Consider the following 27,480-nt stretch of genomic DNA (forward strand, 5'->3'; position numbering starts at 1 on the left):
GCAGTTTAACTGAATTTCTAGGAGGGCATCAGCCCCTACAACTCAAAAGTATAACGCTTGTGTGTGAGTTGAGCTCTACAAATGAACGCAGACTAAGAACTGTGGAGCATGGGAAGATACCCACATGTTCCCAAGGCAGGGCTGTGCCAAGCTGTTTTACCATTATAAATAAGCTATCATTAAAAAGTTTCCTTAACAAGAGGCAGGGACATTGTGATATTATCTGCTGGAGAAGTGTGTGCTGCTAGACCATGGTTCACTAGTTCTTCTGTCATTTAATACTGACAATCCCTTTTTCAGCTGACTTTGCATTATGATGTTGAGGGGAAGGAGAAAGAGACTGCAAAACAGGCTGTTGCCTCTTCTAAGACATCATTTCTATGAGTAGTGAGGTAAACACTGCCATTGTTTAATGACTTTGAGACAGAGGCAGCATCTCCTCTGCAGGGAAGGCAGACAGCCTCTCGTACAAAGCCCAAACCAGTCCCTTTCAACAGGCGTCCCAGTGATTTTAACAGGAAATCCATCGGCGCCTGTCTGTCGTTTGACAGCCTGTTGAGGCAACTGCACAACAAGGAGTGTCTTTTCAGATATGCCATCTTCCCTTCTTCAAGTGACGCACGTACAGATTTGGATATGAATCCTCCCTTCCACCTGGAATCAGATTCCTGTTTGAACGTGTGAACAGAGTTGGTGGAAGCCCAATGATTTATCTTCTCTGTAGATTTGGCCTTCTACAGCTGCAAACGAGAAGAGAGAGTAACTTCTTAATCTTATTTTCCAGGACAGGGAGAAACTTATTCGTCGCAGAAAGCATAAAAGGAGCTCAAAGCCAATTAAGGTAAGAGGAAAAATTGGTTTTGGTTTATAAAAATACTATTAGGCTCTGTAGGAAAACATACTTTAGCAATCTGATTAGAGAGAGCTTTGTGGATTATAACAATCTGCTTTAGTGATCGGGTTTATAAACACCTTAGTTACTTTGGGAGAGCTTTTTCATTCCACTTTGACATTCAGTTAAGGGTCTTTAGCTATGTTATTTTCAGCAAAATGGGGATTCTCTGCGCCCCCCCCCCCCCCAAAAAATAGTAATCTTCCTTCCAACTGGTTTCTATAAATATTGGTCTCAAGGTATATTATGCTGAGATGTATTTGCATTTCCAGATACCTTCCCATCTATCTTCTGGTATCTATTTTTCACAGCACATGTGGGCTAAAACAAAATCCTTGTGCATCTTTATTCTTCAAGTGGAAGCTTCTGCCTGAGAAATTGAGTATCATTCTCTCCTGCTGAGTTCCACAGGCATTTGGCTACCCGTTGTATTACCCTGAACTGGGTCATGTCCAAAGCTGGTATAATTTACAGCAATTTTAGAGCTGAGTAGTCAGTAGTGGTTCAGATGGCTCCTTTATCAGCTACATGCGAAGAATGACTTTGCAACAGAAAGTGGAAATACTGTGTAGGAGACAGAATTCGGTTGCTCTTTGTCCGCTAAGGACATCCCATAGTAGTACATCAGCCATGTTCTCTGGAAGTAATGCAGTGCTCTCCTATACACAGAGAATTTCAGACCAGTAAATCCTAGATGTGTCATCGCATTTTTTTCTATATGGATTTTGAAGCAATACACAGCGGATACAACTGGGAGACAAGGACTAAAAAGTATTTTCATCAGTCAATTTTTATTTCTAAGCCAGAGATTATAACATGGGAGAATATGGCTATTCTCTTCACTTGGAAAAATATGAACAAAAAAAAAAATATATATGCAAAAGGTTATTGGCATCTTTGGTACATGTTTTTTGTGTGATTCAAATTCCAGGTTTAGAAGGCTGTAACCTGTCAGCAAAAGTGAAAAATGTTGCAAAGCAGAAGTGCATCTTAAATGCTTGTCAGTCAGTTTCTCTGCAGAATTATTCATAAGTCAAGTATTTAAATGCTCAAATCTGTACCATGAAGCCAAGCCTGCAAGGTCAAGCATCTATACCTTCATAGGACACAATTCACAGTTTTCATTTGGTTTAATTCAGTGACTAAGATTGGAGATAGTGAGCTGTCAGACATACAACCAAACTGTGTAGTGTGAGCATTCTCTTAAAACATGTTGCGGTTACTATAGTACTGGAGAGATGTGTGAGATAAAAGTTCCTTCATGCTAGTTTTGTATTAGCATAGCTTTCACTCACTCCAACAGCAATATCAGTGAGAGAAGCACTGAGATATCAAAAATATCAGCAGCATCCATGAGAGAAGGAGGGTTCCCTATTCTGCACACATTTCCAGCTGTTTATGGTGTTATCTTTGCACACCAATCTGCATGTTGGTAGATGTCTTCTGAACAGCTTTGGTGTTAAGAATCAATTCTCCTGCCTTCCTGCAAGGGCAGAGCTTTTCCTCTAGCGTGTTGCTGCCCTCTCTATGTTTTCCAAGTTTTAGACTGAGCCAGATCCTCAGCTCAGAAAAATTAATCGGCAAACTCACTCTCCACCAGCACAAGACCTAATCTTCAATATGGTTCCCGTTGGATTTGTTTGGAGATGGTAATTGCAGGGGTAGCCCGTTGTTCTTTTTTCATGTCTTGCCTTTTTAAAGTAACTAGCAATGTGATTTTGAACTAACCCCCCCCCAAAAAACCCCTCATGCTACCCTGTTTCCAAGGAGACTCAGAAATCATGTTTTCCCTTCTTTAGAGACATGTGGTGGATACAGTTTTTGGGTATGATGATGATTCCATGGATTCTGAAACATCCTCTGTGGCCTCATATAGAACAGACAGAACACCAGCAACCCCAGATGATGATCTGGATGAGGTAAGATCTGACACCTTCCAGAGGCAAGGACAGGTTTTCAAGAGATTTTGACTTTGAAAACAAGTGGCCAGGCTCTCAAAAACACTTGAGTTTTTATAATGCATATTGAGTGATAAGTTCTTTGTTAAGTTTGGATTCAATTTTGATTACTGACATACTGAAATGCCAAGAGGTTCTTTCAAAATATAGTCCATGGAGTCTACAGCTATGACTTCATTGCAATCTGAGATTACTTTTTTCCCTCTCCCCCTTCAAGAAAATAAACCTATCACTTTTTTTTTTTTTTTAGTTTAAAGATATACAAACGCTGTATAAATTCCACATTCTTACTACTTCATATCAGAGCAATCTCACCAAAAAAGCAAGACCTGCAAACCAACTATTATGCTTAACAAATCACACTTGCTTTCTTTGCTTTGGCAATGCTCTACTGTCTGGTGCTTTGACATGTCCTTTCTTATCCTTCAGGGTTTAGCAGCGGAAGAATCAGAGCTGCGGTTTCGACAGCTGACAAAGGAGTACCAGGCCCTGCAGAGAGCGTATGCACTGCTGCAGGAGCAGACAGGAGGCATCATAGATGCTGAAAGGGAAGCCAAGGTCAGTATTTGATTGAGGGTAAAAGCATTTTGTTGCTATCAGGACATACAAACCCCTCAAAGTGACATACAAGGGAACATAGTTACATACAACACCCATACAGCTGAGAGATGTCCATTTCATTCATTTGCTGAGTACATTTAAAGAGAGAGACAATTAAGAATGGACACAATCACTCAGTTTACAAGGGACTGTCCTCCACCTGAAGGTGAAAACTCTGCAGCTGGTCAGACATGCCAAAGCAGGTGATTCTGCAGTTTGGCACAGAATCACAAGGGTTTTCTCATCTTTTGCCCAGGTGTGAAGGGGTTGGGTTTTAAAGGTAAATGGAGGCCTGTGGGCTTTCACACAGGCACACATTGCTCCAACCAACATTCACCTGAATGTTTCTAACAGAGAAATGCAAATTACATTCAAATTTGAATGTGACGCAGACTACAGTAAACCTTCCAAGGCTAAAAATGTTGTCCCTCTAATAAATTCATAGAATCATTCATGTTGGAAGGGACCTCAGGTGGTCTCCAGCCCAAACTCCTGCTTAAAGCAGTGTCAGCTGTGAGGTCGCACCAGGTTGTTCAGCACTTTGTTGAGTCAGCTCTTGAAGATGCCCCAGGCAGTTATAATTGCTTCTTTCCACTACCTTTTGCCACTCTCATCTACTAAGCACTTTTCTTCAGTTTGGGGGCTGTCCCTTACTAGGGTCTTTGAGCCTAGTAACCGTGTCATCCTGAATACCCAAGCTTGTGTTCCGCTACTCTAATGCGATACATGGTAATAACAAACTTGGATGGGGAGAGGGGAATGATCTGCCACTCTGTTCCCTTGTGTCATCTGTATGCCAGTCTGAGGAGTGGCACAAAACATCACGGAGCCAGAATCTTTGTAATGGTTACTCACTCAGCGGAAGCTACAGCATAAACCCAGGCTCTGCTGTGTTTAGTTTCCTTTTAGTATCAGTCACATTGCTGGTTTTGTTACTGTTTAATGCTGTGCCTGACTTCAACAGGCTCAGGAGCAGCTCCAAGCCGAAGTCCAGAGATACAAAGCCAAAATAGAAGATCTGGAGAAAACTTTGGCACAGAAAGGGCAGGTAAACACTTCTTGTGTATTTTCTTTTCCTATTTTGGATCTTACCTGCTGTGCTTACGAAATACCTAGAACAATTTCAGTATAGACTTCCATGAGATGTAATATTGCTGTTCAGTAAACAGGCAGGTCTAGCGATTTCAGAAGCCTTGCTACAGCTAGGCTAGAACAGTACGTTGTTATTCTGTAAATGACAGTTCGTACCTGTAGGATTTTAAAGCTTGAATATTGTGGCTCCAGTTTTCAATAAACGTGCCCAATCTCATGGACTTAGATTATTCTGTAATAGTACTGCTTCATCCAACAGGACTCGCACTGGGTGGAAGACAAACAGCTTTTCATTAAGAGGAACCAAGAGCTTTTAGATAAGGTATGCTCCCAAGTTTTGTGTGCTCGCTCTGAAGGGTAATCTGGATCCTACAATACACTTTCTTGGACTTGCAGTCTGGTGCTTATAGGTGTAGAATAAGGATAGAAGGGCATAGATTAATATGTACAGGATAACATATGGAAAGACAAGCCCTCTCCAACTCTGCTTAGACACTGTTGCTAGCACTTGCTGATGCACCAGCTGTGCTGGGAAGCTCCAGCCAGAGAGCTGGAAGCTCTACTCATTGTTCTGGCTCCAAGGTGCAGACCTTTGTGTTCCAGTAACATTGCACTGAAGAGTCTGCTGTGCTGCACTGGCAGGACGTTTTGAGCTTGGCTTCTGGGTGTGAAACAGCAGTAGAAATGCAGTCACCCTCTAACACCAGGACCCTTTCATACTACTAGTTCCTGTGCATTCTGTATATTTTTAAGGGCTTAAAGTCATCCCTAGGTCCAGAGGAACTTGTACTGCTCAGTCAGTCCGTTGGTACATTTAGGAATATCACCTGTTTGTGTCTGTATATATATATTTGTATGTATGTATTTATATATTTTTAATCATGGAATGCAAGGATACAAAAGACCTCAACATTGCTTGCATATCACCAATAGTAAAAGCAGTGCCCATACATATGACCGCCATCAGCTAGAGGCTGTAACTCCCAGTGCCAGATCTCCTGTCGTCTTTCACCTCCCCATATGAGGTTTCTTAGCCTGTGTTTCTCCCCTTCCATAAACACACCGTCCAGCCAAACAGACCCATGGGGGCTCAGGTGACCTCAGTCTTACCATGCTCCTTAGCTGTCCTTGTCTGGGCCCTGCTGAGACAACTGGGCTGCAGAATACATGTCCTGGCGCTGGCTGGAGACTTGCACAAGAGAGCAGACCGAGGAGCTAGTGGTGGGGTTGTCCACATCAAGCAAGCTATAGACAGTTGGCCAGTGGGTGGTATTTAAGTCTGTCTGCTAATTGGTAGAACCCTTATGTAGAGATGCTTGCCGTGCAGTTCACACAAGTGCTTACATGGGGTGGGATGGCTGCTCAGGTAGCTGCCTCCACGAAGACAGCTCTCCCAGCATGCCATCTGTGCTTTATGTACTGCACACTGGGAATCTCCGATCTAGCCCAAGCTCCTCTTCAAGGCAGGTGCAGCTGTTTCTGCATCATTCCTGTTAGATGTTTATCCAACCCATTCCTAGAGTCCTCCAACAATGTCTCCACATCCCTCCCCAGAAAATCTATTCCAGTGCTTTACCATGAGAGCAGTGTGTTTAATAGGTAATGCAGAGTAATCTAGTAGCTAACCTGACACCTGTGTATAGTTAACTTCCCCACTGATCTTCACTAGGATTGGATTCTTTTAGGAAAATCTTTACCCTCAGCATTTTATGATGTTTAGGAAGCTGATGAGCAGTTCACCTGTGAACTATAGAGTCACTGAAGTAAAACAACAAGTAGTGAATCATGTCTAGAATTAGAATTTTGCACTGCCAATGCTACCTCAACTACTACTCACCAAATAGTCAATGTTTCTTGTAACAGTCACACAGATCCTGAATTTACATATTTCTATTAGATAGAGAAACTGGAAGCAGAAAACAACCGTCTGCAACAAGAGCTGCAGGATGCCCGAGACCAGAATGAGCTGCTGGAGTTCCGCAACCTTGAGCTGGAGGTGATGGATGAGCTCGTTACAGTAGAGCTGGCAGCAAATTAAACTAGTGCATTTGCACTGGACACCAACTTTAATCAAGTGTTTACACCAGCATTGTAGTGATGTAACAGAGTAACAAATCAGGCCCAGCATTTTTAATTGTGAGCTGAAGTATGTCAGCTCTAATATCCTGGAAATAGTAAGCTCCATACTTGACTGGTTCACCTCTGCCTGAGCGAGATGCCCAGTGTGCACAGATAAGCTTAGTTGATTGATGTCAGTGTGGCTCTTAATTACCACACCTATGGATATGGGTTTTCTAGTACTTTGGAGCAGTCTGTTGTCAACATGCTTTGTTCTTACTGCTGGCCTGGAGTCTACTAAAATCAACAGAAATTAATTACATTTAAAGTAACCAAATAAGCAAGGCTTAAACCCCATCCTCATGTACTTTGCTCAGGGCTGCATCCTGGTTCACAGCTAAGATGTGTCCTGAGAGTAGGCATCCAGGAGGTTTTTTTTTGGGGGGGGGTTGGGTTTTTTTGTTTTTGTTTTTGTTTTTTTCATGAACCTGAGCAGGTTGTGGAGGAGAAAAATGTTGAGCGTACTTTTGTCTCTAATAGCTGAAGGGTAGAGTGTTCCTCTAAGAAGTCAGAGGCGCAGGTACAGTTCCCTCTTCAGGGTCTTCAAAGTCCTATTTCCCCCTATGAAAATCTTAATGCTGATCTATAAACTATACTGGCTTTGTTCTTTTCCCCTCTTGCAGCAAGGGTGATGAGACAAGAGTTCAAGTTTTGTTGAGAGTACTGCTGTGAGGAGAAGTGCACCTCTCTAGCCCTGTGCTTGAAGGACTGAAACTGGTTGAAGTTTAATTCAGCAATGATTGATGAAATTGCATAAGCAGTTGTAAGAGAAAGTATCAGACCCAGGGCTGTTGTCTTCTAGTACCATACCTATGGGGGTAAAAGGGTTGCGCCTTGTCCCCTCTGACCCAGAAAATCTTGAATTCTTTTCCCTGTGGGGACTTGGCTGTGAGAGGAGAGGAGAGCTGTCCTACCCAGACCCATCTGTACTGGGCGGTTAGAGCACTCTTTGTTGCATATCGGTTCCTGCAGTGGAGGGAGCTGACGCCAGGGCTGCGGCAGCCCACAGGGCGCTCTGTCTCTGCTCGGGGACATCGACAGATCCCGGGGGCCACTGGGTGGACTGTCCTGTGCTTGGGGCTGGCAGTGCCGGTGCTGTCACCCTGCTGTGAACACCTGAGGATGGCCAGGGTACAGAGCCAAGGTGCCCAAGGGACGCGGGCTCCCTGGACAAGGATTTGCAACAGTTTCCGTGCTATTGATTCCTGAGGCACGTTGAGATTTAATCTCTCTGTACCTCAGTTTCCTGCCACTGTGGTGGGGATAAGAGACATTTTACAGAGGTGAATGTCGTCTTGCTCCCACAGCCCTGATGGTCATTCTTGCCAATCCTGGCACGTGTGAAAAGCTGACAGTGCCTGCCTATGTGCCTATAGTGCTTGGCCTGGAGTTGTCCTAGTTTGTGTCTGGAGGCTGTAGGCCCAAGCACAATGAATAGCGACAGCCTATCTGCCCACTTACAAGCACTGTCACTTCTGCAGGCACTGGACATGTTCCCTATTGATCAGCTCTCCCCATGGCCTGTGTTAGGTAAGAAAGATCCCTCAGGCGACACTGGAGGTTGATGGAGGAGCTCCAGAAGCCGCTGGAGGCAGGCAGGCAGGCAGTCCTCTGGCAGGCAGCCAGAGGACTGGGTCAGACCTCGATCTCCATCTTCCCAGACTGCCCCTAGTTACAGATTCTTGTTATGAGCACCAACCAACAAGAACTTCCACCTGGTCTTTTCTCCAGTATAGGCTGGTTTGTTTCTCACTTGCTGTCCAAGGTTTGTTTCTCACTTGCTGTCCAAGGCCTTATGTACTTGCCATTCAGAGCTTGTGGGTAACACAGAGCCTCTCCTGGCTCTCATGAATCAGCGCTGTGACAGATTTGTCCCTTATTTATAGAACTTTCCCACAGTTTTACCTGACACCTGTGTTTCCATATGACATGGACCTGGACTGATCAAGTGAATTACATGTTCATAAACCAAAAATGTATTTGAAAGTGAAATTTGATCTTCACTTCTGTGCTTGCCTGAATACCTGAAAGGGATGAGAAATAACATCCTTAAATTTTTATTTTTGTCTTTGGTCCTTTAAAACTGGACAAATATTTGTAGATTTTATGCAATGAAGGTGTATAAATAGCTAAGTTGATGAACTTTTTTGAACTGACTACTTTCCACAGATATTAGAACATACAACATACCAGGGTAAGCAAATGTGTAATCTGAGTATCCTAGTAGTCTTAAATCAATTACCTGTTTCTAAAGGGAGTGTTGACAACAATATATAGTATTTCTAAAGGGAGTATTTACAACAATAATATTCATTAAGCAAATCACTTGAGTCTTAGCCAGGTGACAGCCTTTCCATAGACAATTTGCAAATTGACATAATCCATCAAATAATCTCTTGTAAAATAAATAGCTCAGATTTAGGATCTTATCTCACTTAGCACACTGTTTTTCAGACTAGGTCTAAAAGTCTGTTTCTTTGACTTGTAAAATGAAGAGCATGGCATTGTGAAGCATGATACAAACTGTAGCTATGGCATTTAATGAGTGCTGTGTGAATCTCCTTCATTCTAATACGTTCTCTGGCACCTTTTCAATTTATTTCCAGGAAAGAGAGAGACGGTCCCCACCGTTTAATCTCCAGATTCACCCATTCTCAGATGGTGTGAGTGCTCTACAGATCTACTGCATGAAGGAAGGGGTTAAGGTAGGTTAGTTTTAGAAGGCAGCACTTCTAACTGCAGGATTGGTGGATGCTGCCCATATAAAACATTACATTAATCCCTGCTAGTAATTCCACTAAACTTTAAGCATTTAAATTCAGCCTAACGTAAGACTGTGTGATGACTGACACAATTGAATTGCACTCATTTTCACCATAATGATAAAACCTGGCTCAAAGGCAACTGAAACCAGTATGTGATGCATCTCCATGCGATAAAACAAAATGGTTGATTTCGACATGGTTTGTAGGAGGAACGAATACTGCAGCCATGATAAAATATGCCTGCCATGCCTTTATCTTATTCTCTCTTTGCAGGATGTTAGCATCCCAGACCTCATAAAGCAGTTAGACATCCTAGGTGATAATGGGGTAAGTTAAAGTGGGAGATATATTTCCCTTTACCAGCTGCATTTTGTACAGTAGAGTAAGTGAAATCTATGATTATCACGACTATTTTCTAAGATACTTGTTAAATTATGTAATATCAGAACAATTCATTTAAGGAGTGTTTATTTCCGTGAGTTAAGGATTTGTGAGATTTCAATAGTCAGAGAACTAGTAATGAAGTAGCAGCTTTAACATGTGGTTTAGCAGACTGGGAAGAATGTCTAAAGGCCACTGATATTTGGAACTGGGCCTGACTGCACTCTAGTCGTTCAAGAAAGCACGTGAATTAGTTTGGCAGTCTGAACCAACCACCCATCAGGACTAGGATTCCTCTGCAAACACTTTCATAAATAGGCAAGAATTATCAAATCCCCTGTGCCTTTCTAAGTGGGCATTGCTGCCCACTTCAGTCATCCATGTAAAAGAGATCATCCTGTATCTCTGGGTAACATTAGATATGTTTTATGAATGTGTATGAGAAATAAAAACAAAGGATCACGATCGTCTATTCACTTGCTGGTGTAAATCAGCACTATTTTTACAAAAGCTTTAATGGAAATTCAGCTTTGTAGACCTAGGATGGAGTCAGACAAATGGGTCTAATTTTAGTTTACATTTCTCATAAGATGCAAAGGAATGAAAACATATAGTGTTATGGTTTGAGAGACCCATAACAATTTATTGTTGTTTAGACAATCATTCTATCACCCGATGACCTCTTCCCACCTGGGAAAGGGAATCAGGAAAAACAGGAATCCTGGATGTTGAAGTATAAGCAGATTTCATAGAGTAAGATTAGATAATTAACATTAATAGCACTAAAGAACCAATATTGATCCTGATACAAATACAGAATATGCAAAGATTATACTCAGCCAACTCTATTCGTAGGAAGCTGTGCACTCCCAGCAGTGGACAGAAAATGTTGGACGCTGCGAGCGCTATGGCTTTGGGAGCAGGAAAAGGCCTCAGGAGTCCGGCACCAGGGCACAAAGTTCTCAGGATTGCAGCCATCAAGGGAGAGAGAGAACTTCCCAGCCAACTTTTTCTAATTTATAGTGAATGTGACAGTGATGGTATGAAATAATCCTGTCGGCCAGCTTGGGTCAAGTGCCCAGGTCTTGCTCCTTCTCATCCCTGCACCTGGCAAGCTCAAAAACACTGAGACCTTGAAACCCACACACCATAGCTGGCTAGAAAGTAAATATTTTCACAAATTCAGACACCAGAGTCTTCTAAAAGTGCAGTCTTCCCAAGTATTAAAAGATAAATTAGTCCTGTGTCACTCAAACCATGACAATAGTTAGTCTATATCATGCAGAAAGGCAAAAGCAACATTCTTTTTAATATGTTAACAGACTCTGAATGCTTTGATGGGAATAGGATACCTGGTACTACAGGGATCCCCTGAAAACTGTAGACCTAGTCTGTAGCCTGGATTATCTCTATTCATGCAGGAAACTGCTGCCAATTTTCTCCTTCCCTCTCTTTCTCTTCACAGAATTTAAGAAATGAAGAGCAAGTGGCCATAATTCAGGCTTCCACTGTATTGTCCTTGGCAGAAAAGGTAAATTGTGTGCTTGCTTTTCTCATGTGTTAACTAAGGCCTCATTTAACACTGGCAATTTTCTGCTCTGTTGTTGTTGTCGTCAATATTGTCAAACTTTCTAGTGTAGGAAGTGGTTCCCCAGATAAAGTAAACTGTGCCAGCACAGTCCCAAACACCTTGCTAAAGCAGCAAAAATACCACACTCAGCTGGTCCAAGCTGTTAAGTCAAAACAACTGCAAATACCAAAAGAATGTCAAATGAAACTTGCAATTGTAAACGGAATGAGAAACCATCAGACATTTAAGCCATAATTAGTTATATCTTGAGATTTCTAGTCCAGAGATTTCCAAAGCTTCTGAAGAGATCTGTATGCAAAATTTATACTGAAAGTACGTGTCTAAGTTCTGTACAGCAGGTTACAGCTCTCACTGTCTTTCTCTCCAGTGGATCCAGCAGATAGAGGGCGCTGAAGCTGCTCTGCATCAGAAAATGATAGAACTGGAAAGTGATATGGTAAGCAAACTTTCCTTAATACACATTTTAGGGGCAAGACACTGAGTGTGTCACATCTACTTGGTGTGCCAAAAGATAACGAAAAAGGTCTTTTGCCAAATTAAGTATGTAGGCTTTCTCTGATTATTGGTGAACCCATAAAATTGTTACTAGTCTGGTTCACATGCAACAGCAGAATAACACAGATAGAGAAATAGTGAAAGTCTGAAAACTTTCTCTTTCCATGAGGATGACTGTTTATTAATAATTAGAGGGCTCATAGGTTGCTTGGTGACTTTCAGAGATGTAAACGACCACGCTCTTTGTCTCATAAGATTCACAGTCTAAACATCAGCTGTTGTACCACAATTTATTCAATACCAATATGTGGGAAACTAATGAATTATCATGCTGTTTTCTTTCATTACGTTTTATGCCCATGACATCCTAAAGGCAAAACATTCACAGCTGAACTGTAGTTGCTGTAGCACCAGTAAGTTAGTATCTTACCCTATTCTTATTCTGGTTAATGGAAATAACCTAAAAGATGAACAAGCATAACTAGAACAGTTGGGTAGCTGTAGTTTACATTCTGTTCCTATGGTATGTCTGTAATTCTCTCAATTCAGCTTATGGTAGGCTGAGAAGTGAAAGCGCAAAAGCACAGCAGCTTCCCCCCAAAAATGTGAACGTGAATATGCCTGTTTAGTTCATGTTTATATTATTGCACTTTCACAGCTTTTCCAAAATAAGAGAAAGCACAAAAGGAGTTGTCCATGATTCCAGAGGAGGTCTCTTTAGAAAAATCACACAGAAGCCCCTAAATGACACTACTGAAATGCCAAGTGATAGTAGTCAACAAAGAGATGATGGACTTAGTTCCATGTAGAACAGATGTATTATCATACAAAAGCAATCCACAGCTATTTGCACTTCTTTTCTAGCTGAGTCACATATTAATAACTCTGCAGAGTATCAGCTGAAGACCAGTCTTCTAGTCCTGCCTGAGTCAGATATCTGCATTGATTTAATAAAACTGCCCAAAGTATTTTAAGTAACTAATTCATTTTTCTGTCCAAATGATCCTTCATTGTAGGAGCAATTTTGCAAAATAAAAGGGTATTTGGAGGAAGAACTAGACTACAGGAAGCAAGCTCTTGACCAAGCATACATGGTATGTACAAAGGAAATTCTACAGCACATATTGGCCAGCACTGTGACAGGACACAGACTTCTGTTGGATCAGGAAAAGAGTGTTTTGCTTTTTTTGTAGTAAATTTTTATATTTATTTGTTTTTTCCCATTCTTCTAATGCAGTACCATGCAATCTGCACAGCTTAAACACGACAGCTAGCTTTTTCATGTTACAAAAGGGCAGATCTCCTGAAGTCTGAAACTCTTCTGTCAGTTAAAGGCAGATACTGCTCATTATTGTCAGCTTGTCCAGCTGGAGTCAGTGCAACCAGCTGGAACTCAGATCTGGAATCTTGGCCGTTTTGCACATGTCATAGCAAGAAGACAATATGCCACAAAAAGCAAGAGTTCGTGCTATAAACATGGTTCTATCAAATTCTGATATGTAGGTCTGATAACTGGTGTGCAAGTACATCATGTTAGGTTTGTCAAGTTAATGAGAATGCTCATTGATTAGCAGGATTAAGAGCAGAGTAGCCTGATAGTGACCTTCAATCTCTCCTCTTTTGCTTTTTAGCATGAGTCAAAATTTTAGAATTAGTGAAATACTCATTTTTACACTTACAGAATAGTTATGAAAATTCTATCCAACTCATATCATCTCTGTTACTTCTTAAAAAAAAGTCAAAGTGAGGGATTTCAGTGAAAATTAATATTAAAATATCTTAAAAATAAAAGTTCATATCCTTTTGTCAAAACACTGAACCATTTTATGAGTTCTGTTTTTCACATTTTTGCACACTTGAGCACAGGGACCACCTCTCATGCACGCGCTGAATCTGCCACCACCACCCCAGTTCCCACTGTGTTTTAAACAATGTTTCATCTCTAATTGGCTTTTGGTATTGCATCAACCAGAGGATCCAGGAGCTTGAAGCCACCTTGTACAATGCTTTGCAGCAAGAAACGGTGATAAAGTTTGGGGAGCTACTCACTGAAAAACAGCAGGAAGAGCTGAGGACAGCAGTAGAAAAGCTAAGACGTCAGATGTTGAGGAAAAGCAGAGAATATGATTGCCAGATTCTTCAGGAGAGGATGGAGCTGCTCCAGCAGGCTCATCAGGTGAGAAAAAGGAACCATGCGCATGCGTATCTACTCAGCTTCGCTGCGTAAGGACATAAGCTGAGGTCAAATTTAGGCAAGCTTCAGGTCACGGGGGAGCCTGGCATCTAGTTTTTTGAGTTGTTTCATACTTTGTGTCTTTACTGTGTAAACAAACGCATGTTATGTTAGCTTGTGGAGGATTGTTCTGTCATATTTTAAGTCTTAAAATTCCAAACCAAGGTTTTCATCCAGAATTCTGTCCACATGAATCTAGCTTTATAAGAAAAATGATCATTCCTAGTTATTAGACTGGGCACAAGAGGAACTGTGTGAATGCTTCTGGCTCCTGTTATACAGTAGAGCTATCTGGTTTTCCAGACACTCCTGCTCTGTCCCCTCTAAAGCAGGCAGTTGTTACGTTTCACTGCTGAGATATAGTACTACACGTCACATTCAAAGACCAATGTTTGCTGCTCTGCAAGCTGTGAGGTCCCGGAGCAAAATGGCAAACAGTCGCAGCACACTGATTAATGACAGCTGCACAATGAAACAGAGCTTACACAAATGTTTACGGGAAAAAGAGAGAAAGCATATGCCCAGTGGTTAGGGTTTCTGGTTCACAGAAAGACTTAGTTTTCACAGTCCCGCCTGATTCTGAGCTGGAGACGTGAGACTGGTCCACCCTTACTACTTCTTTACTGGGCCATTGCAGCGTGGGGACCATCTTGATTTCAGCCGTGACTGCTGCCCTGATTAACACTGCCGCAGTGGTTCTGCTTCTTTGAAAGAGCGGTTCTGCTCTTAGCCAGCCTCAGCTGCAGATGGGGTTGGGAAAGGCTGAGAGGCAAGGAAAGGAAGAGGTAGTGATTAAAAGCTGCCATAAGCTAGTCACATCATCTCCAGACAATTAGGAAGACAGTCAAAGGGATGCCATCTGCTCTCCGGGTGCCAGGGCCTCCAGGTGTCTCCTGGTGTGCCCCTTTGGATCTTTGCTGTTTGCTGGCCAGCTGTCTTATGCTCTGGCTAAATAGAGAAAAGATACCGAGATTCAAGGCCTCATTTTTCATACTTAGTCGTTCTGTTACCTGTTCTGTGGGATCTCTTCTCCTAAGAGGCCAAAAGTTTAACTCATGTTACGTAATTTTTTTCTAGAAGTACCTAGCTCTGCTAAAAAAATATGTCTTGTCTATAAGTTACATATATCCCACTGACCACAGAATCAATGTTTTTGTAGTATTGTATACGTTTATCATTTCAGATCTAATAATAACATTTTAATCCTCTTTCAACACATCAAATTATGAGAAATCTTAATGACTCATGATGTAATTCTAAAGAGTATAACCATGATCTTACGCTTTCCATCTATTTAACACAGGATTAATATAAAATAGATAGTATGAAACAGATTCACTATTGATAGTAATTTCCAGTGTTTGGGGATACAATCACATATATGCAGTAGCATATTTTGATCAGCTGTACACATGGTAAAGTAGTGGTTAGGCAGGATTAGTGGATGGAGTCATGGTATTGCGGAAGATTATCCCTGCCAAAGAAATGAATTTGTTAATTTCTAGGCTTTTGGCACTTGGAACATTAAGTTATTTGTTCAGTGGAGCAAACTGACTGAGAATTTAGTCTAGATGCTCTCTTTTCTGATTTCCAGAGGATCCGAGATTTAGAAGATAAAACTGACATCCAAAAGAGACAAATTAAGGATCTGGAGGAAAAGGTTGGTTCTGTTACACTTCTGAAGCAGCTGATCAACTTTTTTGAAAGTAATGACCTAGTTCTCTTGAACTACATGAACTTTTTGTTCAGCTGAATCAGCTGGACCTGTTGGTGGTGTTCTACTATGCTTTCTTTTCAATTTGTATTTCAGTATATACAGACTTTATTCTTGGAGTCTTCTCTGTAACATTTCATTTTAGGACATAAATGCCAAACACTTCTAATTATGGTGAATGATGCTGAACCAAATGATGATGCTTTTACTTGGCTGTTAAATGCTGTGTTGGTAGACAGGCAATACTTCCATTAAAGGCAAAGTGAAGCTAGCAAGCGGGAAGGACTGAATGAAACTGAGTGAGGATTTGAAGATAGTTCTTATCTGGCAGGACTAGGGAACCCAGGTCCTGATGCTGTCCTCTTTATTGAAGCTTGTAATTGACCGTGCAGTATAAATACGGTACCAGAATCTTGCCCTTAAACTGAACTGTCAAAGAACTACATATGCATATTCTTTATATATACTATATATATACACACGCTTTCTGTCTAGAAATATGTGCTGTATTTTTTTTGTGAATAAGGCCAACTCTGTCACATTGAGTTTTTGTACCTGTAGATGGGTTAGATAGGATTGTTGAAAAAATGGGCATGGGCACAGCATACTGCTACCAATAATATCTTTTCTAGAAATCCCAGGCTGGTGTAAGATGCATCTTCAGTGGTAGCCTTGCCAATGTACTTACATTAGTAAATATCAATGTACTTGTATAAGCTATAATACGAAATAATGGCTATATTAGTATAATGGCAGTAGTGCTAATAAGCTCTTTCAGTTTATATGTATGTTCCTAAAGTGAAACGAGTGGGCATAATGCAAAACTTGATGCATATAATTCTTTCCACTTTTCTGCCAATATTTTTGTGATACAAGGACTCGGTGTTTTTCTTTCTAATATATAAAACTTGGAAAAATAATAGATGAAAATAAAAAAAAAACCCACAAAAACAAAGCAAAGCTTATGCCACGGTGAAAAGGAGACCTTGAGTAGGAGACCTTTAGTGTCAATTTTCAAAAGAGCTTTCAGCTCACAAAAATTCACATCTTAGAAGACAACGCATTCATGATTAAAATGAGACATCCAAAAATTGATTACTAAGCATGTAATGGTTAGGGTTTGATATTATGGATGTGTGTGTATATGTATATATATGCACATATATATGTATTTCGAGGCTATATCCAGCGTGGTTTGCAGGTACTGGTTTGTAATGCACTTAAAAATACTACCCATGCTATTTCTGATGTCCAGCTTTGTGACATCAGTCATCCCATGGTGGTTCATAGTCACAGTCATACCTCAGGCTTTCAGTATGGTGCAATTGTAATTCATCACCAAAATTAACGGGATCTCTTTTCTAAGCCTGGGAGGTGGGATGGTACTTACAGAAATAACTAGGGAGCTAGTGTTTTCTGAATGCACAGTTATTCTAATTGTCCTACAGAGTGCAAAAGTAATCCTGATGCTTACAATGCCATGACCTTTAGTTTTTACACAATCTTCTTTTTCTTCTACAGTTTCTCTTTCTATTCTTGTTCTTCTCTCTTGCCTTTATTCTTTGGCCTTGATGTCAATGTGCCTCTTGGAAAGGTAAGACTTATTTATTTCCTCAAAGCTACCACTTCTTGCACGGAGCTGGGGATCACATCCTTGTGTGTTCTTGTGTGTGTCTGGAGTCAGAGAATTCAGCAGGTCCTTGTCAATGTGTAATAGTTCACAATGGAGGGTCATCACACTGCTGAGTTGACACAGGGAGTTGCAGCAACACCATCCAACATACTTGTAAGTGAACTGCCAAAGCTTGCTGGTGATACTATGCTATTCAGAATTGTAAAACTAAAAGCTAACAAGAATTTCACAGTATCAAATAGCTAAGAGAATTGCAGGTGAATTCAATGTTGATGTTTTCAAAGTGATGCAGACTGAAGAGAGTTATAATTCTCAACCGTATGCACACTCTGGGCTCTGAACTGACACTCAGGAAATAGATCAGGAGGTTATAACAGGTAGAGCTCAGTGCCCCAAAGTAGGAGAGGTGCAAAGAAAGGCAAGGAAGAATGATCAGCCGCTGAGAGACGGAAAGAGGGAGACAGAGATGGAAGGATTTTTCTGGCTCAGAAAGCGAGACACTGTTAAAAGGAGTTATGGGAGAGGTCTATAAAATTTGTCATAGAATTGAAGGATAGATCACTAGTTTGTTTAAAGTAAACAAAAATTGATAGTTAATGATGTGGGATGTAAAGAAGTGTTTGCCACAGCACACTTAGCAGTTGAAAGTTCAGAGTTCAAAAAGCATAACATAATGTTATGTTAAAGACTCAAAGACATGTAATGACAGATCAAAATTTTCTGATGTGGGGACAGATCCATACCATTAAGTTTCTCACTGTATCTCTTGGATCTGGCTTGAGCTATGTCAATGAATAAATTCTTCTGCCCTGCACTTGAGGCAAACTGAGAATACAGTTGTGTGTGAAAGGTGTTTTGCCATGCCCTGCCAGCACTTGTATGAGCTCAGCCTTTGTTTCCAGGTGCAATTCAAGGTATTGATTATAACTCAGTGGCATGGGCCCAGTTTGGTGGGTTTTCCTTTTCCCTCTAAGGAGAAGCCCCCGACTTTGTGCTTCATTTCAGCTGGATCAAGGATTTCTTTTGCAGTTTTGTGCTGTTGCAGAGACAACTCTCAGAATTAGCCACATCAACTGGAATCCACTGCCTCCTTGGCTGGCCAGACCTCAAAATGAATGTTTTCATGGGCTGAGGCAGCAGTATGCATGGAGGTTGGGCTGAATGGGGAATGAAATATGGGAAAGCATCAAAGGAATGTGGACATATCAGTGATTATGGCTCTTGTAAACAATGGTCAATATCATTATAGAGTTGCTGCTATTTAAAACATACTGCCTTGATCCAGTGAACATTAAACAGATTAAGTTATGACTGCATACTCACTAATGTTCCTGCTGCGGGATTTCTGGGAACCATGACACAGCACAGCAGCTGTGCCATGACTGGTGAAAATTCGATTTTAGTTTCTGGCTTATTCATAGTGGGAAAAAAATCAGAAAGTCTTCTGAAACAGCCAAATTATGTATAGGCTAATTTTAAGAAACCAAAATTTTCATAGTACACAGTAGTAGCAAATAATTTTATATGACAAAAGGAATCTTGGGTTTCAGGTGCACCTTGAAAGGTGACAGGAACAGAGTGGCATTTGCAAGAGCCTGTCTGCATGAGTTTTTCCCATTTGCCTATACTGTTGTCCTTTTTTCAGTTTCTGTCACAGCTACGATAAAGTCCTTGTAAAGCATGTGAGAAAAAACGGGGCAATAAGAGGTTCAACATTTTCTGTATAGACAGTTTGCACCTCTATTTTCCACCTGTATGGGTATGGAATTGTTTTTCTATTGAGTGTTTGCCTCTTCTGGTACAGCTACAGAATTGGTAAGAAGCTCTTACATCCTACTTTTACCAATGCTGGTATCAGCTACAGTGGAAGAAAAATAAGAAACTGGTGCTTCTCTTATTTCTTTGAAAATGTGCTTCAAAAGATATCCCTTGCTCAGTTTAGGTCAGTTTGATTCAAAATGCATTCGTGACATTAAACTACTGAACAGTTTTTCCTAATCCCATCTCTTTTAAGATGAAGCATCCAGTAAAGTTGTTGCAGTAGAGCATGCATCCTGAGAAACAGGAATTAAAATTTTCATTAGTATTAGAATTCATCAGGAAATGTTGTTTTCCTGATTTTTTAATTGTTTTTAGTTTTGGAAAGTTTTGGGTTTGGGTTTGTTTTTTGTTTTTGTTTTTTTCAGAAAAAAAAAAATCAGTGGTAGACACAAATGCCATAAAGATCCACAAAAATGCAAAAAAAAAAAATTGTTTATAGATACGACATTTTTCATTAGAAAAGAAAAAGATTATTCCTGTGAAAAATTTAATCCACCTGTAATTGAACTTAGAATAGGAAATCCCTAGTCCCAGGACAAAAATATCAGTGTATGCTTCCTGAGGCAGTATGCATGGCTTTGGTATGCCAGCGTGGAAGAGAAATGAAGGCAAACTGAGAATTACAGACATAACATGGATGAGTCACTTTTCAGGAATTGCAGGTAGATACCAGTATCTTTTGAAACAAGCATTTCCCAAAATAGAAGAAAACCCTCTATTATTCTGACATCGGAATTCCAGCAATGCTGATTAGCTCTTGGTCTTGGAGCCTGTGAAAATATCTCAAGTGCCCTGTCAGTGTCTGCAGGCTAAGGAAAAGCCCCTCCAGATTGTATACGTGTGCATGGATTCCGTGGTGACTTTCAGATTGCTGTTTTAACAGTGTCACAATTAGCTCTGCCATGTACACAAAGGCAGACTGGACTCTGTTGCAGAGGAGCCATTCCTTCCCTCTTCTCAAAGCAGGAAGGGGAGAACCGCACATATAAAAGAGAATCAGGACCATCAAAAAATACACCAAAACCTCCACATTTGCTGGTAATGCTTATGTCCTTTTGGCCTAATTTGAGGGCAGGTATTGGCTGGTTAGAATAGCTAATGAAGTGTTTAAGGTCAGCACTGTACATTCCTCCTAAAATTCTAGCAGATTTATTATTACTCACTTGCAGTCGTTCTTCTACCTGCATGTGGCTGCTGGGTCATATCTAGGACAAGCTCTCCGCTAATTTGATGCACTCCTCACTGCTGCGTTCATTGAGTAGGACTAATAGTTGGAAGAAACATAAGCATTTTTCTGCCCCCTTAGGACTGGCAGGACCGTCACAGCTGTGACGGAACCTGAGCAGCATCAATTTCATTGCTGGGCTTTTACATAGCTCCCTTAGGGACTGTGTCAGGACTTTACTTTCCCACTCCCCAGCCCAGTATCTCCTGTCTCCCAGAATCTCCTTCAGTAGGTTTTCTGCTTGTTTTAAACAACGTCCAAGGTTTAGCAGGTGTAAATCCCTTTGGTGTGACTCCACTGAGCCCAAGAAGGCTGCTGTAACTACAGTGCCAACATGAGAAGAGTTTTGCTCACTGGATTCATGTTGCTCCATAGTGGCTGGCCCCGGGAGTGCACGAGGGTCTAGTTAGAATGACTTGTGTCTCTGCTCCCCGTAGAGAGGATGAGAAGCATCAGAGAGAGCTGACATGTGGTTTACAGCCCTGGATAGCCTGCTGGTGTCTTGTGCCTCTCCTAGGACTGCCCAGGAGATGAGTGCTTCTTTTGCCATTTTCACACCCTGCTTTTGTGTATTTGGCTCTGAATGTCAGGTAGGGAACAAGAAGATGGATTACTGTGAGCTGAGCGGCAGAGAAAGTAGCCGTGATGGTAGTGGAGATGAGTGATGTAGAGAGTGGGACACTGACTATGAAAATGGAAAAATCTTAAGGGCGAGGTGTGTGTGCGGATATATAAACTCGGTGCTTTTCCAGAAGAGATCTGCATTGCTGTGAACTCCCTTGAACTGTGAAGAGTCTTGAACTGTAAAGCTGCAGCAGGCCCAGCATCACAGCAAGCATGATACCTGCAGAGTGTTTTACCAAGGCAAGTCACTCTACCAGTGCCACGCATCAAGTCTTGTAGCAATCCCTCAAAAACATGGCAATGGTAAGCAGCTGCTAGCTGCTCATCCCCTGCCTGATCCTAGTCTTCACCCCCTCCATTTCCCTCCACGGGATCCTCACCCCTCAGTACCTGAGGGGAAATCTCAAGACAGAAGCAATTTGGGAATGGCGTTGGAAAGATTGAGAGGGATTTTAGCAAGGTCGTATTTTCTGAGGCTGGAATTCATGGAGTCAGAGAGAATAACTGACACTGATTTGTGTTTCCCATTCACTTTAAAAACCACCTGCTGACCCAGGTTACTGACGTCTGAAGTAACTCAGCAAGGGTGAGCATGGCGTGGGGAGTGTGCCGTCAGCATTTCTGGTTCTTAGAACTACTGAGATATATAACATCAGGGGGATCTTTCCAAAATTGCTTTAGTTCCACTGGATGCAAGTTAACTTTGTTAACCTTATCATAAGAGGCTTCAAACAGATCCTTGATAAAACAAAACCCCAAAGCACAACGCATCCTTGAAATGTACCTAGGGAACCCTTGGATGATGAAAGGTCTTTGGTTTTGTTCCTGCCTTGCTGCAGTTTAGTTTTTACCAACCTTTTAACTGGCTGAGAGCAAACTGCAATGCAATCGCAGACGATACTTTCTGGTTTCTTTCTCTCTCAGAGTAAGCACAGCACTCACTGCTGTACTTTTCAGATAAGGAAGGACAAGCACGAATGAAACCATGTGCAGTAGCACGTAGTATCCAGACCAGCAGCTCTCTAATTCCTGGTTATGTGGGATTTTCCTACCTGCATTTTTTCTGTGCTTATGAATACACACCTTCAGTTGTTTGTGATCACATAAGGAATTCTAGTCTGCACTGATTTTGCAGTTGGTGAATTTTATCATGTAGCTTTGAATGCTGAGAGAACAAAGACAAAATATACCCTCCTTTCCCTAGTTTCAAACCTGAGACCCGCAGTTCTTTTCCATTGGTAGGGAAGGCTCCTCCGAACAGGAGCAGTCTGTGTTTGCCTCGTTGCTGCATTAGCCAAAGTTCTGGGGTTGCCCTGATACCACAAGTGTATCGCCTGCTGTCATGTCTCCTGTCACTTGTGAATTTTAGGCAGCTTTGGTTCAAGATTTATTGAGACTGGTGCGTAACTATTCATCTGAAGATGCCCATGGGGACTTTTATGGACCAGAGGGCTGTACTTTGTAAGGTTATATGGACAGGCTTGGCAAAATACCCAGAATTTTCACAAATGCCTTTCATGCGGACAAACAGAAACAGTTTAACGCTGGTCACTGTAAGAACAGACCGTTTCAACTTTCTGATTGATAGACTGCATCTTGTCAGCTGGGATAGGTAGGTAGAGGAATGTATCACTTACCTGATACAGATGTTCTTTTTTTTATATTTTTAGAGTGCCCGACCACACAGATAAGTCCTTAGAAAGGCAAATGCTTCCACCCTCCCGATGAAGAGAACATTGTTTACACCTGTTTTAAAAAGTATAAAAATTAACAACCTGTAGCCAAGACTGCAACCACCTTGTATTTTAAAGCCATCACTCAAGATTTGTTACTTGACAGTTCCTGTCTAAAGCTATAATATATGCTGCATCTAATGAAATTCTGTATGTTGAAATTACAAAAGGGGAAGAAAAATAAACTGTGAACCTACATCACTTAAGAAGAACTGAGTGGGAAGGAACCACTTTCAGCTGATCAAGTCAGTGTGTCTTGGGCATGGAACCAAAGTTACAACAGAAAAATCTATCCCTGCTGTGCAGGGCGATTGTTTAAATGTGACACTGTCATCCCACAAATGGATCAAAAGTTAACAGGACAGAGCAGGAGGAACACTTACGGGCTGTGGAGAGATGCTGACAACAAAGCATGCAGTTGGAACGGTCTGGCTTTCTCACTGCAGGGACTCCTCCTCTCCCTCTTTGGTTTTAACCTCAGGAACAAGTGACAGCTGCAGTGTGGGGGGAAGAAAGGAAAAATGCATTCTGGCTTGCTGCAGGATGGGCAGGACAGGGCGCCACATTTCACGCTTGAGATCATAACAAGGCACCACCCGATTCAACAGAAGGAGGGAAGAGGAGGGTGTCTGGTGTAAGGAGGATTTCTGATGGAGTTGTAGCCTTATCTCTCTTCACACTCCCTCCATGAAGAACAGCCTGTCTGTTGTCAGATATGTTTCATATTTAAAGACTGCCATTGAGATCATAATGAGCATACTTGGTTTTACTATTTGAATAATACACTGAGGATCACTGGGTTGGACCTACAGAGTAGCTTCTGAGAAAGAAAAGAAATGTGTTGGAGGACAGAGGGGAAAAAAGCCTTCCCCCTTGTCCACATGGTACGATCCACAAAGCATCAGCTTCCAACTATTTCCTCCTAGCTGGGAACAAATGTTTTGGTTTGGCTTGTCAAACTGATTTTGTTAGCTGGCTTTCTGATCAATGACACAGAAACCAAAAATGGGGAAAAGCTGTGTGAGCACATCCTTATTAGAAGTAAGAAGAAGTATCACTAGTCTGTTTAGATTTTTCCACAGTTAAGAATAACTAAGAGTAGTTTGCATTTCAAAGCATTACTTACCTCTCCAATCACAAAGCCTGGAACCCAGTCCTGGTGTCTCCCTGAGGCATCACAGGTCCATGTCCCCCATAATCAGGAGGAAACCAACCTTGCGGTGAGGCACACCTGCAGCAAACACTGCGACGGTCCTGTCCTGCACTCATCTTCCCGTTTCTCGCTGCTGGGCTGGATGAGCGGGGTGTGAGGACACGCTTCTCTGTGCCTGTTTTCATTTCCCTGGAAATGGAGTTGTGCCTGTTTAGACTCCAGGCTCCTGTGGCAAGGCTCCTTATCTGAGCTGTCTTCCACGATGGAGCCTTGATTTTAACTGGGAGAAATGGATGTCCGTATTGCAAAATAGAAAACTAAGGGCCAGAATACAGCCTGTGCATTACTTAAACCTTCAAAGCAGGGCTCACATGTCCCAGCATCTTACGCACACAGACTCTGCCCATCAGAAGCTTTAAAAGTGCTTTACAAAGAGTCTCTCTTTTGTTTGCTCGTTTATTTTTACAGATGAAGCAACTGAGGCACAAAGCAGTGAAATAACTTGCCACAGCAACTCAGCAGGTCAAAAGCAGTTCCTCAGCCATAGCAGGGATGAAGTTCCTCTAGCATCGAGGATGCCTGCCCCTCACAGATATTTTTTGGCCAGAATAGCTTTTAATCATTAACAGCCGTTCACCCAACTGGATTGCAGTGCTGGGCCCCATTTCTCCACAGACTCCTAACATCCTCATTGCTTGCATGCCCTGAGATTGTGTTATGCCTTCCATCAAAGGTTAGAAGCTATTAGCAAGTGACTTTTTTCCTGCTCCTTAAAATTAATCTAAATTACAGAATCACCACATCTTCTTGGAGCAGTCTGTTACAGTCAAGGAGTTTACCAAATTCTGCACCAGCTCTATGTTTGTTGATTCATTTTTTTTAAAACAGGCTTGTAGGCAGATATGTTAAATGAATACAGGTACGTTGCATGCTCTTTGTTCAAATTCTTTCCCCCCCCACATAAGAATCCATGGATAAGGTTGGCCCAAACCTACATGTGCTTTCCAAGAGTGCGGCTGGCAGTGCAGTCCTGAAGCGCTGGAGTCAGGAGCTCTGAGAGTCTCGTCCCACACCTGTGACACCTGTAGATCACTAAGCAACTTTACAAGGTCTTGTTAGCTGCAAAAAGGCGGTTTTCCTCTCTGGTTACTCCCTCTTCTCCCTCTCACGCTTTTGCAGCACCGTTTCATTTTGTACTGCTTGTCTGCAGTGTCCTGCAGGTAAATACAGGCTGGCAACCATTTTCTCCTGCATTAGGGCCAGCAATTAAAGCACTGAGCAGCACCTGTTTTCCGTGATGGTGCAATAACTTCCGCCTCTGCTTTGGTTAAAAGATTAAGGAGGACTAGAAAGGTTTGTTTCAGGCAATCATAGGGAAAGTTCATGGCACAGACAGAAGCACCTAGCTCCAGAATACACCTGACCGATCCTGTGGCAGGCTGTGTCATTTAGGCCCTCTGAGCTGTGTTGTGCACGTCTTCCTTCATTTCTCTTTTTCGCCTAATTTCCCCTCCCTTACTCTTACATACGCGTGCATGCAGGTGCTCCGTCTCCAGGGGCTCAGGGTGGGTGTGGGGGTAGACAACCCGCAGCTTATCCTGGTCTGCAAACTTGTAAAGGATCGCTGTATTCTCTCCAGAGAGCGGAGCCACAGCTGCATTACTCTCCTCCAGCATAACGTGAGCCATGCCTAAAACACACTTGCTGATAGGAGTCATGCAAACTTTCTGCCATCAGCTAGATCACAATGAGTTTGATGTTTGTGTATATATATACATGTATCTATATATAGTATATATGTATATGTACATATATATACATACATATGCATATATCTATCTATTCCCTATTGTATATAGTAAATTGTTGCTATAGCTTATGAAAGTATACTTCCAACCTAGGTATGGGGAACTGAATCTAGACTTGTTTAGCTGCCACAACCGCTACGCTCCTCGTGGTTTAGTTTTACATCTCATGGGCAACTGGTTTTTGGATCTGTTTTTCTGGGGTCCTCCCCCTTCTCCATCCTGAAGCTGTTTATCCAGGGCTTTCTGCTGTTCCTGATGTTCACTGAGGCAAAGTATTAAGAATCCTCCCTCAAATTAGTCACTGCAGCCAACCCCTCCTCCCCAAAACCAACCAGCAAAATAAAAATTAATTTATTGCAGCCTTTGAGGACAGCAAATGCGGCCCTGGGTTCCTCCCACCCGTCGGTGCTGGGCTGTAGCAGCAGCAGCAGTGCTCCAGGCCATCCGTTCCATCAGTAGATGAGCCACGTAACGTAGTGCCAGTCAGCTTCACCAAAACCTGACTTGCTGCTTTTTCTCCACTGACCAAGCCAGGAGATTTTGAAGACTATTCTTTCAATTTAAGCGCTTCAGGTGGAGGGTAGGTGAGATGAATTTTGGCACTTGGGGTTGCAGGAGGAGACAGGGCTTCTCGCAGTATTATCAGCCTCCTCACAGCTCGACGCTCTCTTGTTGATCTGACTGGAGGATGATGGAGACTCCTTGTAGATGTGCTTCACTCTGCAACTCCCTGCGCTCATCGCAGTGGGAAACATCCTCTGAACCCCCAAAAGCTTTCTGCTCCGTGGCATCCTGTGAGGACTGAACAGGCCACGCTCTCCTCGCTAGGGCAAGGTTCCATGAACGGCCACACAACTGCTGGTGATTCAAAGGGTTTTTTTCTTTTCCCCTGCCCTCCCTCACATCAGCACCTGTGTGTTTTTATATATACTTTTTGTTCCCAATTTTTTTGGTGTCTATTCCAGAACAGAATTGTAAATGATTTGGCAGAACGACCCTTTGATAAACACTGGACATGTATCTGTACTATATGTATTAACGTGTAGAAGAGAATCCTTATTGTATGTAAAGTTTTATGAATGGTTATTTTTTAATTTATGTATTTAATATAGGATTCAATGACCTCTGGTGTTTTAGTTTGTATAAAAAATAAAACGGCATTTTTAAAAAAAGAATCTCACATTCATTAAGATACTCAGTGTCTGTCTGGAATCTGTTGAGAGGAACCCTGTTGAAGCGGAGCACGGAGACACCCCCCCTCTGCCTGCGCTCTGAGGCGCTCGCAGCCGACGGAGAGGACGGGACAGTTTGGGCTACAACACAGCGCGCTGGAACACCACGCTATTAGAAGCTTCAGTGGACAACCGGACTAATTAGTTGGTGAGGGGAAAGCAGTCGGCTTTCCCAGCGTGCGCCCGAGTTTGAATTGATTGTCCGGGGGACCCTTCCTCGCTCTTACTGTGTTCGCGGTCTCCCGGTGCTCCGCGGTGCCCGTCCCGCCGTCGGTCGGGCCCCGTTCCCGCTTTGCTGCACCAGCGCGGTCTGGAGCAGAAGCCGCAGTGCCGCCGCCCGTCTCCTCGGACCGCGCGGGGTCCGCCGCTCGGCAAGGCCGGCGCCTCACGGCGGGGACTCGCCCGTGGTCCC

The 27,480-nt window shown here is 42.3% G+C and overlaps 1 protein-coding gene across 2 annotated transcripts in view; it reads left to right on the forward strand.

Moving 5' to 3' along the window:
• Positions 1–22,116, forward strand: part of JAKMIP2 (janus kinase and microtubule interacting protein 2) — a 34,709-nt gene extending 12,593 nt beyond the window's left edge. Inside the window, exons 7-21 of one of the 2 annotated variants that reach the window (XM_009880901.1) lie at positions 785–841; positions 2,692–2,811; positions 3,280–3,408; positions 4,415–4,498; positions 4,802–4,864; positions 6,440–6,538; positions 9,267–9,365; positions 9,699–9,752; positions 11,272–11,337; positions 11,765–11,833; positions 12,909–12,986; positions 13,865–14,068; positions 15,720–15,785; positions 17,361–17,433; positions 22,067–22,116. In XM_009880901.1, coding sequence (XP_009879203.1) covers positions 785–841; positions 2,692–2,811; positions 3,280–3,408; positions 4,415–4,498; positions 4,802–4,864; positions 6,440–6,538; positions 9,267–9,365; positions 9,699–9,752; positions 11,272–11,337; positions 11,765–11,833; positions 12,909–12,986; positions 13,865–14,068; positions 15,720–15,785; positions 17,361–17,411 — 1,239 coding nt within the window. In that variant the 3' untranslated portion in view covers positions 17,412–17,433; positions 22,067–22,116. Of the gene's footprint in view, positions 1–784; positions 842–2,691; positions 2,812–3,279; positions 3,409–4,414; positions 4,499–4,801; positions 4,865–6,439; positions 6,539–9,266; positions 9,366–9,698; positions 9,753–11,271; positions 11,338–11,764; positions 11,834–12,908; positions 12,987–13,864; positions 14,069–15,719; positions 15,786–17,360; positions 17,434–22,066 lie in introns of those variants that run through there. The other variant, XM_009880902.1, reaches the window with a different exon arrangement.
• The last annotated feature ends 5,364 nt before the right edge of the window (positions 22,117–27,480 follow it).

The sequence above is a fragment of the Charadrius vociferus genome, unplaced genomic scaffold (assembly GCF_000708025.1).
Source record: "Charadrius vociferus isolate BGI_N301 unplaced genomic scaffold, ASM70802v2 scaffold53, whole genome shotgun sequence".
In the NCBI taxonomy this organism is placed as follows: domain Eukaryota; kingdom Metazoa; phylum Chordata; class Aves; order Charadriiformes; family Charadriidae; genus Charadrius; species Charadrius vociferus.